The sequence below is a fragment of the Desmodus rotundus genome, chromosome 12 (assembly GCF_022682495.2).
Source record: "Desmodus rotundus isolate HL8 chromosome 12, HLdesRot8A.1, whole genome shotgun sequence".
NCBI lineage: Eukaryota > Metazoa > Chordata > Mammalia > Chiroptera > Phyllostomidae > Desmodus > Desmodus rotundus.
This window is the reverse complement of record NC_071398.1, coordinates 30,015,950-30,036,060: the sequence shown is the minus strand read 5'-3', so window position 1 is coordinate 30,036,060 and position 20,111 is coordinate 30,015,950. Positions and strand designations below refer to the sequence as shown.

The following is a 20,111-nucleotide window of genomic DNA, read 5'->3' as shown; positions in this document are numbered from 1 at the left end:
GGTGTAAACCCTCGCGTGAAGTCGGGACGTTTCATGAAAATTCTTCCCGATTACGAGCACATGGAGTACAGAGACGTGTACACCTGCCGTATGTACCTCCTGCTGCTTTGGCTTTGGCGGGGGAACACAGTGACAGTTTGCATGGAGAGGGACCCATAACTTGTAGCGCACGGATGCTTTGGTCCTAAGAGCGAGCTGACTTTGGCTTTTGCTGTCTTTTCAGCTTTCCTCAGCACTCTCTGTGGATTGGCCACGACCAGGATCACACCTGGGCCGTGGCCTGGGCCAGGTTTCCGCAGCCTCTTTTATGTTTGGGGTGGTGTCAGTGTGGTCACTATTGATGCACGTTTTAGCGCTTGTCATTTACTTGAGGCCGAGAGGAGAGAGCAGAGTTGAGGCCTTAAGACCTTTGTATTCCAAAATGGCATGTGAGTGGTTTACCTCTAGGATAGTCATGTTTGGACAGCATATGTGAATGTGAAAAAATTACATACAGCTGTGCCCATATGCACACGAGAAAAACTATGCAGGAACAGTTGATTATTTAGAACCTGATTCCTCTTGATTGGCACTACTTGGGCTCGGAAATTTTCCTAAGCCATATTCCATCGTGGTTAAGGGTATCTCCACTTCTTACTAGGTTGAGCTGAGATGGAGAGTGTGGATTTCAGTTTTCAAGGAAGACTTTAGAAATACCTGCTTGCAAAGACTCCCTGCTGCTTATTGCCTCAGCCCCGCTGAGTGTGCCCTGTGTTAGCACCCCTTGCGTGGACCAGACCCACTTCTATGTCTTATGAGGGCACAGTTTCTAACAAAACCTACTTGGAACACAAGGAATAGAGTTGTTTATGGAATTTCTCCTTACCCTGCCAGGCTCTGGACGTGTAGCTAAAGTGCTCACTGCTCCCATTTTACTTACTCCAGGGAACCACTGTGGAGGCAGTGTGGAGATGCCAGGACTGGTCAGCGTGCTTTCGGTGGTGTCTGAGCCCTGTGCATGACTGTGAACACCACCCACAGTGTTTGTGTCATCAGGCCCAGAGCTGAGCTGCCTGAGTGAAGACGGGGCAAGGGGGCTTGTCCGGAGTGCGTATGAGCAGTCAGGAGGAGCTGGGCAGCTGCGGTTGGGCAGCAAGGGGTGAGTGGGCCAAGTCTGAGGCATGAATTCTGTTCTTTTCCAAACCCCCTTGGAAGTAGCCTCTCTAGCACATCTTGTTATAGACCAACCTGCCCTCCCTGCTTGGCAGTCAGTGAGCCAAGGTGCCTTCTGCAGGCTTGTGGGAGAGAATGTGACATAGCACTTATTGATGAGAACCATCAATCAATCCCCACGGCTATACTGACGGGAACAGCCTGGCGTGGGCTTTTAAATACAAGTGGACAAGCACTTAGGGGCTCATTAAGTCATACATTTGCTGCAGGATTCTTCTAGAACAACAGTCTATCTGGAACTTATACCCAAGACAGAGAATGGAATTCTGACCCACCTCTGGGAAGGTGACTCGGTGGCTGGGACCTAGGAAGTGCCTAGGGCTGTGTGGTGTGTTCTTTTTGTGCCCAAGGGCTGGCTGCTCAGACACTTTCTGCAGCTTGTAAGGGTGTGTCTTGAGTCCAGACTTTTCACCACAACTTCCAGAGCATCTGCACTTTAGCCACATATTGGATGTTCCCCAGCTGCGGGTAGCTGACAGCTTAGAAGAGACTGCTCTAACTGGAGACTGCCGTCCTCTCTAAGGCTTGAGTGTAGGTATAGAAATGTACAAGTCCTTGTAGAAAACTTGGAAGATCCAGAAAATATATGAAAATATAATGTAAGCATTGGTTGCATTTCTTTGTGAACATATTTAAGCTGAGTGATCTGTTACCTCCATGACTATAAGGAGAAAAAAATTACATGGTTGCAAAAGAGAAGTCATTTCAACCCCAGTTTCAAACCCCTCTGTGCCCCGGTGATCGGCATTCCAGTGCCCCTAGAATGTTCTTATGGAGTGCAGCTTAGAATTTCTTCTCTGCCGTTAGCCAGACTTTCCAGAAAAGTCTGCTGTGACAGTTGGCTTGTGAGGAGCCTGGGACCTTGCCCTCTTTCTTCCTCCTCCATTCACGCCATTCCTGGAGCTCTTGAGAACTTGTGTCCCCTGGTCTCAAAGCCTCTGGGCCGTGTTCTGTGGGACCAGGGAGGATCAACAGTCTTGAGTACACGACGCTGTCCTGGGGAGAAGCATGTCAGCATCGTCTGAGGATGCAGATTCCGGCTGCTAGGAGCTTTGTGGCCTCAGAATAGTAGTTTTTGCAGGGTCAGTTTTGTTTATTTTTCTCAATATTGGGCCATATGGTGCTTCATATTCTTGATAATTCGTGTCTATAAGAAGTTGGAAGCATCATATAGGGGATGTATTGTCCTTACGACATGTTTAACACATGTCCCTGTGTGCAAATTGATAGTGACTGTTGAAGTGCATTTGGAACTTAAAAATAACTAACCATAGCGCTCTGGGTTTTGAGGTTCTGACCTAGAACCCTGGTAGTGCTCCACATTGCTCTAGTGGATACAAGGAATTTGGTAGAAAGTTGCCTACCACACGGTGAGGAGGTGGACAGGCCACTTTTCCCTAGTGTCCAGCTGAAGGCCATCAGGCAAGAGGAAATTACCTTGTTTTCAGGAGTGAGCCTCCTACTCTAGTCAGGGGGAGCCCACATTAGAGTTGAAGTTAGAGAAAACATGTTTCAGCTCTTGCAGCCAAGCAGGCGTGGCTCCCTCTTACTGGTGGGAGATTAGCCTCCTTCTGCCCAGGCCTCCACCTGATTGGATGGGGCCCCCCACACTGGGGAGAGCAGTCAGTATTGCTGATGTTAATGTCCGCCTCAGCCAGAAACACCCTCACAGGCACATTCAGAATATTGTTTGGCCAATGTCTGGGCACCCTGTGGTCCAGCCCAGTCAGTGCGTGAAGTTAACCAGCACACTCTGCCTGCACAGAGACCCCAGGCCCAGAGATCCCGTCAGTCAAGGCCTTGTGTAAGTTGGTTGCCCATTAATTCACTGACTTATTCACCCAACAAGTGCACGTGCAAAGGCAGAGGAAAGTGAAGGGAAGGACATTTTCCCGAATGTTTACTGCAGCTCGTCGTCGCTGTGGTGGGACTTCAGGTTGGCACTAGGTTTCCTTCTCTCCAGTTGTCTTCAATGAATATGTGTGCGTTGCTTTGGAAATAAGGTGGGGGAGTGTGGTGTTTTTAAAAAAGAGAGATGACTCAACTTAATTCTGTGACATTGTGGACTCTGCCCCACCTCTTAAGGAATCCCGCGCTTCCCCAGCTGCGTAAATGGACGGGAGGCTCACCACTTCATAACGTCGCCCCGTCCACGTCCTACAAGACAGAAGTTCCCTGTCACTGGAGCTGCTCACGTAGAGGCTGGGTTTCAAAAGGACCCTGTTGTCTGTTTTATTATGCTTTTCAAAGACATTTTCATTCGTAGAATTCTTTAGAAGCTTTTGTAGGTAAGCTTTGCTTAAATCCACATTTGTTTACAAGGCTCTGTTACAAGCCTTTGTCATGTCTTCATGGTTCTGTCTTCCTCCTCCTGCCCTTTCCTCTGATGTACTTTGAAGTGAAGACTGGCTGGCTCTAAAACGAAGACCTGCTCTCTCTCTCCCTGTAGTGCTCCACAGATATAGACACATCTTGGGATTGTGGCAGCCAGATATTGGGCCCTACGGAGGACTGCTGAACGTGGTGGTAAGTCCGAGAGCCTCGCCTGTGGTGCTTCTTGTGAAGTCAGGACTGCTGCCCCACATGGACAGAACTTAGTGCCTTTTCTACCAGAAGGGCAAGTCAGCTGCTTTCTATATGACACGAGAGCAATCACAAGGAATCACTAGTTCTCATCAGGTTACTTTTTGCGGCCCTAGCTTATTCTCTGAAGAGCACCTCTCTCCCACACAGTGAGGTCTGCATGTACTCTGAACGGTGCCTCTTAAACAGAAACCCTAGGGCCAAGCACATGCAGTTAATACTCGGGCAACTCTGGACAGGCGCCTGATGTCCCAGTGAAAACAGTCAGGTGCCCCCCGGGGAACGCTGGTGTTCTGCCCCTGCTTTCCTTCTCACTGGCTCATGCCAGAAGCCCAGTCTGGGATACCGGCTCCACATCTTGTAATACTAGTGAGTCTGCTTTGCCGTGGCCCTGGACAGCCTCGGTGTGCCTCTTCTGAGCCTGGTCCAGATGGGCCACCTGGTGACTCTGGTTACTGTCACTCTGTGTATTTTGGTCACCAGGTAGGTTTTGGACAGGAATAAGTATTGCTTTATACTCTTTGTATTTGGTGGAAGCATTCATTCAGAAACATACTTTACATATGTTACGTTAATATCACTGGGAAAAAGCCTGACTTTTAAAACGTTCTCTCAGGGACAACCCAACAGTTCCCAGCATGGGCATATTTTTTTCCTTTTAGTTGGGGAGGGTGATAAATGTATCCCATGACTGAACCATGGCAACTGGCTCTCACCTCAGACCGGTTAGCTGCAAAAGTGAATAAATTCTCTCATCCTGTTGCTAGAGCTAGAAGCTGTGGATCTAGGCTCTCCTGGGAAGGCAAGAGCGACTGCTAGGTCATTTCAAATGGGGCTGTCCCTGTCCCTCCACTGAGAATGTAGGGGCCTTCGTGCTGAGCACATGTGTGGGGACTGCATGTCCTTTGATCTGAGCTCTATCACTTCTGTCACTCACTGTTTCAAACACACAAGAACAGCGGGAATGGTAGGGTGAACTGCCGGTGCCCCCCACCTGGATTCAGCAGTTATCGGTAGTGCACCAAGTTTGCGGCCTCTGTCTCCACCCCTTGGCTCATCCCTTGTCTCCTCCCTGTTTTCAAGAGGTTTCAAACAAATCCCAGGCTTGTGTCACTTCATCTGCTCATACTTCAGTGTGGATCTCTAAAACTATGGGTGTTTTCCTACATATCCATCAGTTCTTATCACACCTTCCAAAAGTAGCAGTAATTCCTTGATGTTACCTGAGACCCAGTCCCTATGTAAGGTTCCCTGATTGTCTCAAAACTGCCTTTTGACAGCTGGTCCATTCAGATTGGGACCTAAACCAGGCCCTGATAATGTGTTTATGTGTTTGCCTCATGACTCTCTCCTGTTGCAAGTAGCACCCCCATTTTTTTCTCAGGTCAGTTGCCCTACTTATTGGGTATCACTTTCTGGGTTATTGCTCTTGCTTCATTCTCATGTCATTCAGCTCCTCTCACCCCTGGCCCCCACTTTAGATATGGAAGTTCTCTCTCAAAGGCTTTCTTGGATGCAGGTCTAACTGCTTTTATTCTATTAAAAAAAATTAACATTTTCAGCTTTATTGAGATATAATTGACAGAAATATAAGATTTATAAAGCACACTTCACGGTCCCACCATCTAGTTAATTAATGTATACGTCGTCACACATGCAAAGTCTATATTCTCAGTAAACTTCAATGATCAATCGACTGATACTAACTATAGTCACATTGTTTTTCACTAGATAACTACTTTGCAGTTAACAAGCACTTGGTGGTAGGGCCGTGCTTGTGCCATTGTGACAGGTCAGGGGCATCTCATTGTTTGTTGGCCCTGAGGTCCTCCATGGGCCTGGAGTGTGGAGACGTGGGTGGTCACTGTGGACAGCTGCGGGTGAGGAACCTCTGCCTCCGTGCCTCACATACCCTCACGTGGACATACGCCCTTTCTCCTCACTACAGGTGGACGGCTTGTTCATTATTGGTTGGATGTACCTCCCTCCCCATGACCCTCATGTGGATGACCCAATGCGATTCAAGCCTTTGTTTAGAATCCACCTGACGGAGAGGAAATCACCCACGGTGGAGTGCATGTACGGCCACAGAGGGCCCCACAATGGCCACATCCAGGTGAGTGTGTGCGCAGGCTCCCTTAGACACAGCAGCCACGTGCAGGCGAGGGGCGAGGTCTCCTCTGGTCTTCCCTGTCCTGGTGCCAGCTGAGTTTGCAGTGGTGTCCGTAGCTACAAGCCTGTGTCCGTACAGATCAGGGGAAACAGGGCTCTGTGTTATTACCCCCCACCCCTTCCGTGTGTTATTTATGCTATGGTGCTGTGATGTAGCTCCCAAAGGATCACTAGCTGGACCCCTCCACTGGTTCTGCATCCAGTATCCAGTTAAAACCATTTGTTGTTTCCAACCACACCGTTCCTCACTGTTTTTTTTTCAAAACCGCTGAGACTACGAAATGATAGCCTCTTTCCTGCTCTATGAGTCCCCTTAGAAAAGCACAAACACCTCTGTCTTGGATGCACTACTCCTCTGAGAAGGAAGTGCATGCTTGGGGTAGTTCTGAGCTCCCTTCTCTGGACTGGTCACAATCTGTATGCGTCCTGGGCTTCTGTAGATGAGTGGGGGGGGGGGGTGCATCAGGGAGGAGGGGCTCATTATCTGATGGAGATGCCATGACTGATTTATTCCCCTTGCTGCTTTGTCATGGATGCTCAAGATTGTGAAGAAGGACGAGTTCTCCACCAAGTGTAACCAGACGGACCACCACAGGATGTCTGGTGGGAGGCAAGAGGTGAGCCCGCACCCCTTCTGTGCACAAGGAGCAGACATGACGTTGAATGGTTTGACATCATCAGCATGCCATCAACATGAGGGCCCTCTCCCATGGTTCATGCTCATGTTGGCGCAGAAAGTGTGTCTGACCCTTTTGTCAGCAGTGGCCTCATATGGATGTGTGTTTGTTAGGAACCGCCCTGCCTGGTTTCAGAAGCTGTAACCCTCCATGCCTAAGACCTTGGGACCCTAAGCCACTAAGGAGACAGTTTATCTCCCTGGCAGGGGCACCGTCTCTGCCCCCTCTCACTTCACCCTGCTTGGCCCTGGGCAGATGACCGGTTAGCCAATGATGGGTAAGATTCCTCAAGGGAGGGATGACCTAGGACAGGCATGGTCACAAAGGGGCCCTCAGGGAAGGACTTGGAGGGCTATAAAAAAAGGGGATGATGGACCCTTGCCCCTCAGCTTTGACATAGCCTGAGTCCTCTTCTGTCTGCAAGAAGTCTCCTAATCTTTTGGCTGACTTACTTCCCCTCCCTGACTTAAGCCTGAAACAATGCCTTAAGCCTGAAACTATGCCAGAGGTGGGTGCGGCCCTGTGCTGGAAAGGGCGGGTTCCCTGGGGCAATCAGGCCTAAGAAAGAGTGCATAAAATCCTATGAAACCTACTTTGCTAATACCCTCAATTTAAATGATAAGGGTCCAAGCATGAAGTGAGTTTGTTCCCCAAAGTTTTATGGCCCTTTAGCTATCTGACTCTCACTCAAAATAAGCCCTCATAGTTCTTTGAATGTTATCTATTGTTTGATCACTACTGCCTGACAATGACTGACAGCTTTGTGTATACGCCCTGTATTCCTATGCAAATTAAACCCAATACAAGCCCATTGAGGAACAGGCTCCTGGTCCTTCCCCTTTGAGAGATCAGCCACCTTTCCTCACCAAGCAGATCATGTCTTGGTAGACTTAATTCTCATCTGTGGCGGAGGGGTGGGCTCTGCAGGCAAAGCTCCCCCACATGTGTACACAAGCACAGGTTTTTGTTTCCCCGCCAACCCTCAGAATGTATGACCAAAAGGAAAGTTTTCACTAGGTGCTTCTCCTTCACCACCTTGTGGAGGGTGTCCACGTGCTGTGCAGGTTTCTTCTTGGAGCTGAGTTGCTGGGAGACCAGAGGGCTGTTCTCAGGGCTGTGCTGTTCTCCCCATAGGTGGACCTGGTGATTGAGATTTTCAAGCCAGGCCTCACAGTGGGTAAACCTGTCTGTCAGCTACACCAGGAGTTTTTGTGCTTTCTTTTGTTTGCACGAGTAATTTTACCTTGACTTTGAGTTGTAGTTTTCTGAGGATCTAAGTCATACTGCCATTTCAAAATATTTCCACTGCTTAAGAAAAACTTGAACTTTTAAAGTATAGTAGACTCATTATAGCTTTTATCTATTTGTTGGGTGTGCATTTCTCAGGCAGTTTTTGAGTCTCTGGTGGCTCGTGGTAGCTCATGGTTGGTCCCTTTAGCATCCTGCTCATGAAGAAATCAGCAAGTAGTCCTGCCCAGCCCTTCACATGGGCTCCACACTTCATCAGTACCAGAAGCCGGCCCCGTGATGTCATAAACTGCACCCACAGGGCTTGACAACTCTCCCACTTGCTTGCATGCAAACTCTAGGCCCATGATTGCTGCCAGCTCTATGCACCTTTGAAGGCCAAGTCCAGGCTGTTCTGTGAGGAGCAGTGTGGCCCTCGGGCTGCCCCAGACTCTGCCTCCCCAGTGCAAACGCTGCCTGGCTTGTCTTCATGGATGATGGCCAAGGCCCAGCCACCATCTTGCTTCCTCTCCAGGACTTCTTGAAACCTGGGGGTTGCAGGGAGTAGCAGAGACGGGCAAGTAATCACCCAGTTACTAGAATGATGCATTATTATCATCAAATATGCAGTCAGCAGAATTTGGCGGGAAAAGTGCTGGCACAGCCCTTACCTAGGAGTCGTCTCCAAGCCCATTCTCCAGCCTTCCTTTGTGTTTTTTGGCATTTCTGATGGAATTACAATTTTATTCTCTCAGCTGGATTTTTTAATCTTGTTACTCCAGAGATACTTTCCAGTCTCATTAGAACCCTTCGCAAGATTTGTTTTTCATTCAGCATAGCATTCCATCATCTAGCTGTGATGTAATTGGATGTAACCATTCTCCTGCAGGTGGACATGGGGTTTGTCTCAAATGTTCATGTTTCTCCTGTTACCCTCTTGACCATGTGCTTGAGTGACTTTCCCTCTGGGAGCCTCAGTCCTTATCTCTGAAATAGAGGATATGATTACTTGTGCACCCCAAGTGATTCTGGAGGGTTGAATAGGATACCACACCAGGAGAATGCCAAGTGTCATTGCTGTCATCCCACTGTCTGAACTCTGTGCAAAACCTTATGTGGATTTTGGATCATGCAGAAGTGGGATTGCCAGGTAAAGGCCCTGAAGGTGTTCCAAATTCTCGTTATGTGTTGTCAGTTTGATGGTCCTTGTGTACGGCCCACCAGGGCGAGTGAGCCCAGCCTCCCACACTCCTGTTGGCTCTTGTATTGGCCTTGCTAGAGGCAAAACCAGGTAGCATGTGGACTTTGGGTTAGCTCTGATTCTGTCACTTACTAGCTGGGTGACTTTGGGAAGGTTTCTCTACTTCTGTAAGTCCCAAGCCTCTGTAGAATGGGGAAAATGTTAATGCCCGTCTCCTAGGCTGTTTGTGCAGATTAAGACAGTGATTGTGCAGTGCTAGCACATGGTGAGTCAGCCCCAGCTAAATATTACACTGATTCTTGTCTTACATGTTCTAGGCCCCTGTGTTTTTCCTTATGCATACACACCTTGTAAGATTATTTTGTAATAAACATATGTATTTGAAAGTTCTTTGTTCTGAGTAATTGGGACTGGCTGGTATAATGCCTTTGACCTTTTCATGCAAAGTAAACAAGATTATGACTATTCACAAGCCATCTTCTCTTTGGCATTTAGCTAAAGTCTGATTATTCACCATGGCAACATTGCAATCCTTGTTTATTACATTCATTTGCTTCCATTTTATCTGTTATTTATCTATTTGATTTTTTAAGGGCCTTTCTTCCATGAGTTGAGCCTTTAAGTGGAAGGTGCTGACTTTAGTGAAGTATAATTTTTAAAATTGTTTTATGGTTATTGCTTTTTGTTTTCTAAAAACCTTTGCCTATCTTCATGTGACAGAGAATCCCTCTCTCTTTCTGAAGCTTGGTAGCTTCACATTATGTTCAGGTCTGTAACTCATCTTACATTATTTTTTGTGTATGGCATGAGGTAGGGATCATGGTTCTTTTTCTCCATATGCATGTCCGGTTCTTGGAGTACCATTTGTGGAAAAGACTTTCTTTCCCCACCAGGTGGCTAGATCAGCTTTGTCAAAAACCAGCTGGCCAGATGAATGTGGGACTGATTCTAAGCTCTCTGTTTAGTTCTATTTATATATTTGTCAGTTCACCATCTTGATTACTGCAGCTCTGTCATAAGGCATAATGTGAGCTAGTGTAAGTCCGTCAGCTCTATTCTTTTGCAAGACTGCTTTGGATGTTTAGGTTCTTTTCATTTCCCTATGAATTTCAGAATCAGCTTGTCAGTTTCTACAGAAAGGCTAGCCTGGTGGGATTATGATTGACATTGAATCTGTAGGTCAGTTTGTATACAATTGTTGACTTAATGTTGGGTCTTCCAGTCCGTAGAGACTTCTGACTATTAGTAGGCCTCTTTACTTTCTCTCGGCAGTCTCGGGGTTTTCAGAGTGGAGGTCTTGCATATATTTTGTAATACTTATTCCCAAATCCTGTGGTTTTGTTTTGTTTTGGGCTATGGTAAATAGGATTTAAATTTTTTATTTTACAATTTTGTACGGCTAGTATATAAAAATTCAGTTGATTTTACATATTGACTTTGTAGTTATAACAGTTTTGTTCAGTCACTGTTGTAGTTTTTGTTCTTTGCCAGATTTGGGCCAGTAACATATTAAAGCAGTTGACAGATTGTAGCTCTTTTGCTGTTTTGGTAAATAGCTTTTGCTTCTGTTTATAGAGCTAATTCTAGATAATCATTAGAAACACTATATTGAGCTAGGAACTCAGTTCTCTGGATTAAGTTAAATGTGCAGAATCAAGCAATTAAGCACTAAACATCCTTCACAGTGTTTGATTCCATAATGAATTACTGAGCTTTGGGGACTCAGTGTTTATAAAAGCTCCCTCTTTGTGCATATACTTACTGAACATACAGCATAACTATGAAGGCACATTTGAGAAAGGAAAATCCACCCACAGTCTCTTGACTCCAGCTGAACCTATCATGGTCCTCATCGGCAGCTGCAGAAAGCAACTCTGGCCAGCTTGCCCAACACGGGATTTATCGACGCAGTCCTGCTGTGCCTGCTGTTCTCGCAGAATACTGAGAGCTAGGCTCAGAGGCTGTGCAGTGCCGAGCCAGCTCGGTGTAGAGGCCTCTTCTTTTCTAGGTGGGCATGAAGTGAGGTTCATGTGGCTGTTCCATGGAAGGTCAGGACGTGGACTATGGCCCTAGCCTTACCTGAAGGGACCTCATGTCCCTGCTGTATCCCCTGAAGTCTGGGCTTGTGTGCTCTAGGAAAACAGGGACCAGAGCCCCTCGTTTTTCGCTGGTGGCATGCCTCCACAGGAAGGGAGGCCAGGTGCTGGGAGAGCAAACATGTGGTAGATTCCCATTCTCCTGCTCAGCCCCGTCTTCATGTGCCCACCCAGCTGGGTTCTTTTGTCATAGGTGTGCCCACAGCATCACCCACAACTCTAAAAATGCTGCTTTGTCCACTCAGCATCACAGTGAGCAGCCTCCCCGTGCCTGTGTCATGGTGGTTTTCATGACCTGTGTTCTCTTGGAAGGAGTTCCGAACATGGCTGAGGGAAGAATGGGGGCGGACGCTGGAGGACATTTTCCATGAGCACATGCAGGAGCTCATCCTGATGAAGTTCATCTATACCAGTCAGTATGAGTACGTGCAGCCCCCCTCTGTGGGTACCATGGGCACAGTCCCTCTCTGTGAGAGTATTGTGAACTTAGTACCTCCCTGTCCGGCTGCTGTGAGCACCAGCAGCCCATGCCCACCTTCTCGCCTGCCCCCCATATGTTTTCTGTCTTATTTATCATCAGCATCCACCAGCAGGATGCTCTAGTTGCCCTGGTGTGTGTGCTTAACCCTTGGGGTTGTTTTCCCACCTCCGCCCTGGGAGACCTGCTTTCCCACCTCTCTGTCCCTGGGCACTGTCCCTGCAGCCCATTTAGCCTCTTTGCCATGTCCCCTGCACAGTCTTGTATTCCTGCCCCAGGGTGACAGATCAGGAGTGTCATTCCCTTCCCTCCACTTCGAGCTCCAGTCCAGCGGACTTGGAGCGCCTGGCAGGGACACCTGAGCTCCTGTTAAGCCTTGTTGGAATTAGAGAAGATGTGAGGGTGCCCTGCACACGTGGGTGGGTGAGCATGGCTCAGGAACATGGGGTGCCCCTGCTCCCCACTCACCTGGCCATGCTAGGCCACCCGCCTTGCCCACTCCCCGTGGTGGGGCAGCAGGGTGTGGGCTCTGCACTTCTGCAGCTCCGTGCGGCTCTCACACCACCCACTCCCCCACAGCAACTGCCTGACCTACCGCCGCATCTACCTCCCGCCCAGCCACCCAGACGACCTTATCAGGCCAGGCCTCTTCAAAGGCACCTATGGCAGCCACGGCCTAGAGATTGTCATGCTCAGCTTCCATGGGAAGCATGCCAGGGCCACGAAGATCACAGTAAGTCTTGGGGCTGCCAGGCTGGGTCCAGCCCTGTGTGGATTTGTCAGGCCAGCCTTGGTACCTTGTGACTCAGGTTGCACCCTGACTCCTCAGTAGAGCCCAGACTGCAGCATCGCTTCCTCAGGGAGCTGGTTGGGAATGCAGATCCTCAGGCCCTACCCGGACTCACCCAACCAGGGTCTTGGGATGATGAGCGCTTCTGCTTTTCCACACTGAGATACTTGGGGAAGTTGAGAAAACACTGATGCCCTTGCCCCACCCTACAGGTTCTCATTTAATGGGTAGGGGGCTAGGAGCTCCGCAAGCTCCCCAGGTGACCCCAAGGGCCTCCCCATTGGAGACCCCCTTTGGTAGCACACAGGCCCCACTGCCTGTCCTGGCCTGAGCAGCTTGAGAAAGCAGTTGGAGGGTTGTTGAGTGGAGTAGGCCCTGTGTTGCCCTCTCCAGGGCCCCCATTCACGCTGTGCTTACCCGTCATTTGCATAGTCTGTTGGGGTGAGTTTCTGGCAGATGCAGTAAAGCCTCCTGAAGAAGTAGCACCATTTCCTAGTCCTCACACAGTGCTGCTCTTGAGCCTGTGTCCTCTGAGGTCCCTCTGCTTTTGGGGGAGCTCCTAGTGAGCAAGAGCCTGGAACGAGGGCTTTGTCCCTGGCACAGTGGGCTCTTCTGGGGGGATCTCGGCGTGCCCCAGGACTCACGTAGAACTGCAGGGCCTGGGGGATCTCCTGGAGTTCACGCTTAGGAGCTTCTGTGTTCCAGGCAGACCTCTCTGGGCTGGCCTCTCAGGCCTGCTGCCATCTGCTTGACCCTGGGAGGGGGTGAAGTTCTCTAAACCTCTGTTCGATTATCAAGGGCTAGTTCCCACCTGAGGTCTTTGAGTGCAGGTGAGCCATTGTCCTGTGGACCTCTAGCATGTCCCTAGTAGGTGCTGTCATTTTCTGGCCTCAAAGATCCCTTCACAGATGGGGACACCTGCTCTACGTGCTAATTTTAAGGGCTTCTAAAATATTTTCACTTCTCAAGGGGTTGCTTCTAAGTCAGTAGGAACACTAGAGTGAGCTCTCCTGGCTGGAGGTGGGACCTAGGCTGGAGTGTGTCTCTGCTAGCCTCTGAGCCCTGCTCACTGCCACCCACTCGCTCCACAGGGTGACCCCAATATTCCTGCAGGGCAGCAAACAGTAGAGATTGACCTCATGCACCGCATCCAGCTGCCTAATGTTGAGAACCTCTGCAACTTCAACGAGCTCTCCCGCATCGTCCTGGAGGTGCACGAGCAGGTGCGCCAGGAGCAGCAGCAGCAGCAAGAAGACAGGACTGAGGACAGCGAGGGTGCCAGGCCACCCACTGAGAAGGTCTGGGAGCCCGGGGACAGAGGGGCTGCAGCTTTGAAGGAGCAGCCTGTCCAGTTTGTTCTTCCTGTGGGTGTGACCTCAAGGAACGAGGACTACCCCCGAACCTGTAGGATGTGGTAAGGACACGAGGGTGGGCAAAGACCAGGCTTCAGGGTGGGCCTGGGCTGACAGGCTGGCATGGGGGCTTCCTGCCCCGGAATGGGAGCCTCTGACGGCTCAGTCCAAGCCCCAGCTCAGACCCAAACATATGGCACTGTTTCCTGAGCTGCATAGTCAGCTGTCACACCCCCTTGGGGAACCTCACACTGGGTTATTAGAATTGCCAGGTGTGAAGACTCCTCCCAGAATGCCTCGTGTCACCTAGTGTTACTAAGGTGAGGGGGATATGAGTCAGGATGTCAGGCAGCATTGAAGCAGACAGTGAGGGGGTGGACTGTCCCTCAGCCCACACCTCTCCATGTAGAAAGCCTGCTTGGAGTTCACCTGGATGTCCTTGCTGGTAAGGCCTGTTGTGGGTTCTCCGTTCATCTAAGGGAGGTAGTTTGGACGTCATATTATTATTTGTTCCTGTGATTTCTCCCCTCCCTCCTTCCCTCTCTCCCTTCCTCCCTCCCTCCCTTCCTCATTTCTGTTATTTTTCTGCCCTCCTCGGCTACTTTGGGCCAGCACCTAATTTGTCACCAAAGTGAACCCCAGCCCAGACAACATGTGGAAAGGGGTTGGCATTGCTGCTTCCCTCTGTGCAGAGGTCAGGATCCCTGATCTTGGGACAAGACCTCCCCCAGGCTGCCAGCTCCTCACTTGACTTGCCATTCTTACAGTTTTGTCTAGGGCCTCTGCTTTCAGCCACTCAGTCCCAGCCCTGCCATTCAGGCCATTCCCTGGCAGATGGATTACGAGACCCTTGCCCCAGGTCCCTATACTTTGGGCTACATAACTTTGGCTAAAATCAGTAAAATGAAAAAGGCCCTCAGTTGCACTGGCCCCAAGGGCTCAGCGTGTGGCTGACGGCTACCTTATTGCATATGCAGGTCGAGGACCTTCCACTATCACTGAAAGTTCTGTGCAGTTGCCTTAGTGGATATTTTGAGGGAACGGTCTGTCAGCTTCCCGGCATTACAGCTGACTCACCACCTTTTTCAAGTTACGTATAAGTCTGCTTCCCTTTATCTCTGGGCCGACTGCTGTGCCGTGTGCCCACAGGGGTCTGAGCGGCTGCTTACGTATAGACTAACGGTGTGCACTGCATGCCAAGCTCCTCGAAGGGGATTTAAGGTATCTTGTGGGCTTGGCAGAAAAAACATTATTACATTTTCTTCTTGTTACACAATTATGATACAAGTGACTGAATTTGGCTTTTCCAGAGGGAGGACATACAGATAGCATTCCAATATAATTTCACCTGATGTAAATTTTTTTGTAGACTTTTAAAAATTTTAAAACTATAGTTGACATACAATATTATATTAGTTTCAGGTGTATAGCATAGTGATTCAACATCTATATTCCTTACACTGTGATCACCAAAATAAGTCTAGTAACCATCTGCCACCATACAAAGTTGTTAGGATAATGTTGACTATTTTCCCTATGCTATACATTACATGCCCTTTTGAAAGGCCATAAAAGGAAAAGGCTCTGTTATCCCTGTAAAACTGACAACTCCTAGGAGCTCGTGGCCAGCCCACCAGCAGGCTGGGGCCGTCCAGTCTAGAGTCTGGTCCAATCCCCTGGCAGAGCCACAGGGTGGTCCTCCAACCCATGCTGAATATCAGCAGCTCCATGGCTTGGGAGGGCCTGCTGCGATCCTTCCCTGTCTGCTTTATGTATCTGGGAGACCTTGCTGCAGTGCCAGTGCAGCAGACATTTGCTGTGTTCTCTAAGCCCAGTGGGCATTCTTTGGCCTCCCTGAGCGCTGTAGTGCTTTTATCCCACCCAGGAAACCCTCCAAAGCACAGGCTGCTCTCCCCTCTCCCACCCAGCAGAGCCTCAGCGTGGCGGGAGGAGGTGGGGGGGTCTCAGGCACCCTTCCACGTGCTGGGAGATTCAGGCCAGCCCCTGACTTCTTGTCTTCGGCAGAAGCATCAAGTTCTTTGTAAGAAGGACAAATGTATTTCAGCCTGATTTAGATCTCAAAACTTGGCCATATAGGTATTTGAAAGTTCTACTTTGTGAGTTAATGCCAGTTGCATGCCAATAAGTCTTTATTGATTATATTTGAAGTGTGCATATGTTGACATAACTACCCTGGGAATTAAGATTTTTGTGACCCAGGCCTGCATGATGAAAACATGCTTTGGGACAGAGTCATGAGGTGTGGCTGCCTGAGACCTTCCTTCTGTAGCTGGGTGAGGTGGTAGGAATCAGCGACTGGCAGGGTGAGCCCAACTGTGGAAGCTCAGTACGCCCTCTCATATGCTCTGTAAGTGAATGTCCGTCCCCCACCCCCCCAGCGCCCCACCCCTCTGCTACAGTGGCTCAGTGTACTGGATGTTGAGTGTTGTGCAGGGGCCCCATGAGGACAGGAGCTCTTGGGGTGCCCGCTGATTCTTAGCTTCTTGCTTATTACAAAGAGCAAAATGTGGCTTGAATGGAAGGAAAGGGTTTTAGAGCACTCCAGCAAGACCGGTTCTTGACTTGGGCCAGCACAGTGCCTTGAAGCCCCTCTCACCCTTCTCTTCCTTGTGCTTTTCCTCTCTCTTGGTTCAGTTTCTACGGTACAGGCCTCATCGCTGACCATGGCTTCACCAGCCCCGAGCGCACCCCCGGGGTCTTCATCCTGTTTGACGAGGACCGTTTCGGGTTTATCTGGCTGGAGCTGAAATCCTTCAGCCTGTACAGCAGAGTCCAGGCCACCTTCCGGAATGCAGATGCACCGTCCCCACAGGCCTTTGAGGAGATGCTCAAGAACATTCAGTCCCTGACCTCCTGACGGCCCCTCTCCCTGCTGGGGGTGGTTCCAGACCCAGCCACCTAGGAAGAGCAACAGCATGCACTTTTGAGATTCAACCTTCCGACCAGAACACCCACCTTCTTGTAGGCATCTCAGCCCAGCCACCTGAAATACTTTCTATAGAGTGTGCAACATAGGCCTGCACATTTGTCAGTAGCTGATGGGAAAGTGGAGCTGAGCATGTCTTATAACAAAACAAAACAAAACAAAACAAAAAAAGAATTAGAGAAATTGAGTTTGTCTTTGGCTCACTGACAGTTTTCTAGGGAAAACAAAATCCTCCTTCAGGGAAGTTCATGCCATAACTCAGTCTCTTGATTTAAGGGGTCCTGTGGGGGTGGTGTGCCAGTTGTACCTTTTGCTCTGCAGGAAGCAAATGGAAGTGGCCGTGAGCCTTGAGGGCTTTGGCTGGGTGAACTTCTGTGCAGCCTGGGCAGGAAGGGAGGGGCAGTGTTTGTGGAAAGAGAGCCCTAGCGAATCGGGGGTATCAGTCTCAGGACTGAGGACTGAATTCTCGTTTCTCTTTTTTTTTTTTTTTGCTTTGTTTTATTTCTGTTTTGTTTTTGTTATCTCTTTTTTTCCTTTATATTTTTTTTCACTTTTTTGGAGTTCCCATTTCTCTACTGACTCACTTGGATTTTGGACAAAAGCATTTCACTCCATCTCAGTTTCTGAATCAGGGGAATGGGCTAGCAGTATGGGTCACTAGCGAACCTTGCTGTGGGCTTTTGAGCAGCAGCTTGGAGGCCCTGTGAACAGCACCCCCAGTCCTGGTCCGTGGGCAGCACCCATGTGCTTGCCCTGGCCTCTCTCCAAGTTTAGAATCTTCCCTGCAGATAGTTCTAGTCGGTACTCATTGCGTATCGCCCCCCCCTTCCCTGCTACGTGCTCTGATATTAGAACCGCACGCTCAGTCACATGACCCAGAACTGGGTCAGAGCCACGTCTTACGACCCTGTGGTGGTTCCATCTGCACAGTGTACACTGGCGCTGTTCTGGGAAGTGTTAAAGTGTCAGAAGTGGCTGCATGTGAGGACTGTGCAGCCCCTTAACAGCCAAGAGGGCAGCTTTCTAAAAAAGTCACACTGGGCATCAGGGTGCACTTTGGAGACCGAGACCCTCTTGCATTGAGACCCTGAGCACTGACTCTTCCACTGGCACTGTGCCCATGTTGGGTTGACAACTGTGTTTGGAGACCCCCTTCTGAGGTCCCTGCTAATCTCAGTATCTCCTGAAGAATGGAGCCGTCAATGTGTGCTGGCCTCCAAGAATGTTTCAGCTCCCCCTGCAACCTGCAGAGAGCCATCTCCACACCACCTGCCCCCACGTGTGCTTTGTGAGGCAGGGCCGTTTTTTCCCCTCTTCGTGGCTTGTCCTTGTTGGCTGGGTTGTGCTGAGTGTGAGGATCCCCAGGGAAGGGGGCAGCTTTGTGGTGCCTTCATACAGAGACCAATCTGAGCTGTCTTATGAAATGTGTCCTTTATTTTCCGGGTTAATTTCTTCTTTTCTTCTTGACTGGCCTTTTTTTTTTTTTTTTTTTTTTAAATAAAAAAGTCCCCACTGCCCTAACTTCAGTTCATTTAGCAACTTTGACCTTCTTTTGCTTCCCAGTGTCACAATCGACAGGCTCTGGGACACATTCCCTGAATGGCAAACTGGCCCTCCCAGGAGGTTCTGTGGAGACCCGGAGAGGCAAGTGGAGAAGATTAGGTCCCACCTGGGCAGCTGCGGGGTTCAGCCACCCAACACTTATCAGCTGAATCTCATCAGAGATGCATACCCAGGGCTCACCTTCCAGATCCTTCTAGCAGGTCCTGCAGTCAAGTTGAGGCATGGCCCCAGTTTCCACATCTTTTGCAGGGCCGAGCCTATAAGCAGCACTGCTCCTGTCTTGCAGTATGACGTTTTTCTCTTGTGCCGAGTGTGGCCAGCCTGGGCTACGCGTAACTACGGCTGTGAAGCTCTGAGGAAATGAAGATGAAGGACCACTGGGCATGCTGACTCTTGTTCTCTAAGTTTCACCATTGTTTAAGTAAAATCAAGAAAACGCCTATTTTACCCCAAGCCTGAGGCTCGCTCTGAGGGACTCCTCCATCTGAGGCCTCCCCTAAGCATTGTAAAGTGCACACGGATAGAAGATGAGCACTTCTGATTATAAACCAATCTCAAATTGGAATGATGTAACCTGCCTCTGGTGTTTGGGTCTATACCTGGTTTCTACTAATAATGACTAAAATAACCCTTGTTTGTAGGCTGTTGGCTGTGTTCACATCAGCCCTGTCTCTGGTGTGAGGTGAAGCCCCCAAAGCCTGTGGGGCCTATCCATCTGGCAGTGGCCTGCAGTGACGCCAGGCACCCTCTGTCCTCACACCAGGCAGCTCAGGACCAGGCATGTTCGCCTGGCCAGCGTGGAAGGCAAGAGCGCACAGTGGTTTGACTAGCCAGGTGCAGGCAGGCCCCCATTCCCACTTCATGCAGAACTAGCCCAAGATTTGAGTTCACGTGACAGGCCTTTTCTTTCTCTGAGAACTTGGAGTTGACTGCTGAGGCCCAGACAGCCAAGACCCCTCCCTTAGCCAGCTGATTCTCTCCACCCTGAGGACACTTAAGAGTGAGTCACTTTTTAGTGCTCATGAACAGTGACAGAGGAACAGAAACCTGCTCAGTCTCTGTTGTCTTTAGGGGAACTCGGTCACGGGTACCTTGGGATTTCCTGAGTTCCTTGTGGCCGTGGTGTCTGGTGCATAGACTCTGAGCAGCCCACTGTATGGCTCAGAGCTTGGAGAAGGCAGTCATGTTCTCTTGGAACCTTTCACTACCTTCGTGTTCCAGCTGTTCGGAGTGCTATGAATGTCCTCATAGAACCCTGACCTGCCTTGAGGAGAAAACACCCCAATTCATGGGCCATCCAGGTGTTAACATAGGCTAACCCCTCTCTCTTTGTGGGAAAAGATCTGGAGTATAATTTTGACTAAACACTCAGAAGTATTTAAAAAGTAGAAGAAAGCCACTGTTAGGACAAGGATCTCAAGATCTGAGCAGTTATTACTATTACTAAATGCTATTTTTGCTAAGTGTTAAAATGTAACACAGTATTTTTTTTCAGAGGCAGCTGTAAAGGATGAGCTTAATCAGAACCCAACCTGATAAGTTTAGCCAACTGCCAAGAAGTAATGAATGTGCGATTTACCAAATAATGTATACAAGCAATGGCTAAGCCTCCCTTGGGGGAGACAGCTCTGGATGTGAATCTGTCCTGTTCACTTGCTTCAAGGAAATGAGACTAGCCAAGGACAACCACATCTCCTTGAATAGAACACCCCAAGTGACAAACCCCTTGAGTCTGGTAACACCACAATGCCATCAGTTTGCCTGACACTGTCATTGGGAATGAGATGTGCACACGTGTGCTTGTATTTGCACA

General features: G+C 49.4%; 1 protein-coding gene across 13 annotated transcripts in view; it reads left to right on the top strand.

Annotated features, from left to right (window-relative positions):
• FBXO31 (F-box protein 31) overlaps positions 1-20,111 on the top strand; it is a 63,661-nt gene that overhangs the window by 22,977 nt on the left and 20,573 nt on the right. For 3 of the 13 annotated variants that reach the window (XM_045191893.3, XM_053915932.2, XM_045191899.3), the window contains exons 3-10: positions 2-88; positions 3,662-3,738; positions 5,744-5,911; positions 6,510-6,584; positions 11,481-11,590; positions 12,226-12,379; positions 13,528-13,850; positions 16,444-18,224. In XM_045191893.3, the coding sequence (XP_045047828.2) occupies positions 34-88; positions 3,662-3,738; positions 5,744-5,911; positions 6,510-6,584; positions 11,481-11,590; positions 12,226-12,379; positions 13,528-13,850; positions 16,444-16,666 (1,185 nt within the window). In that variant the 5' untranslated portion in view covers positions 2-33 and the 3' untranslated portion in view covers positions 16,667-18,224. The other 10 variants (XM_045191896.3, XM_053915933.2, XM_045191900.3 and 7 more) reach the window with 7 other exon arrangements.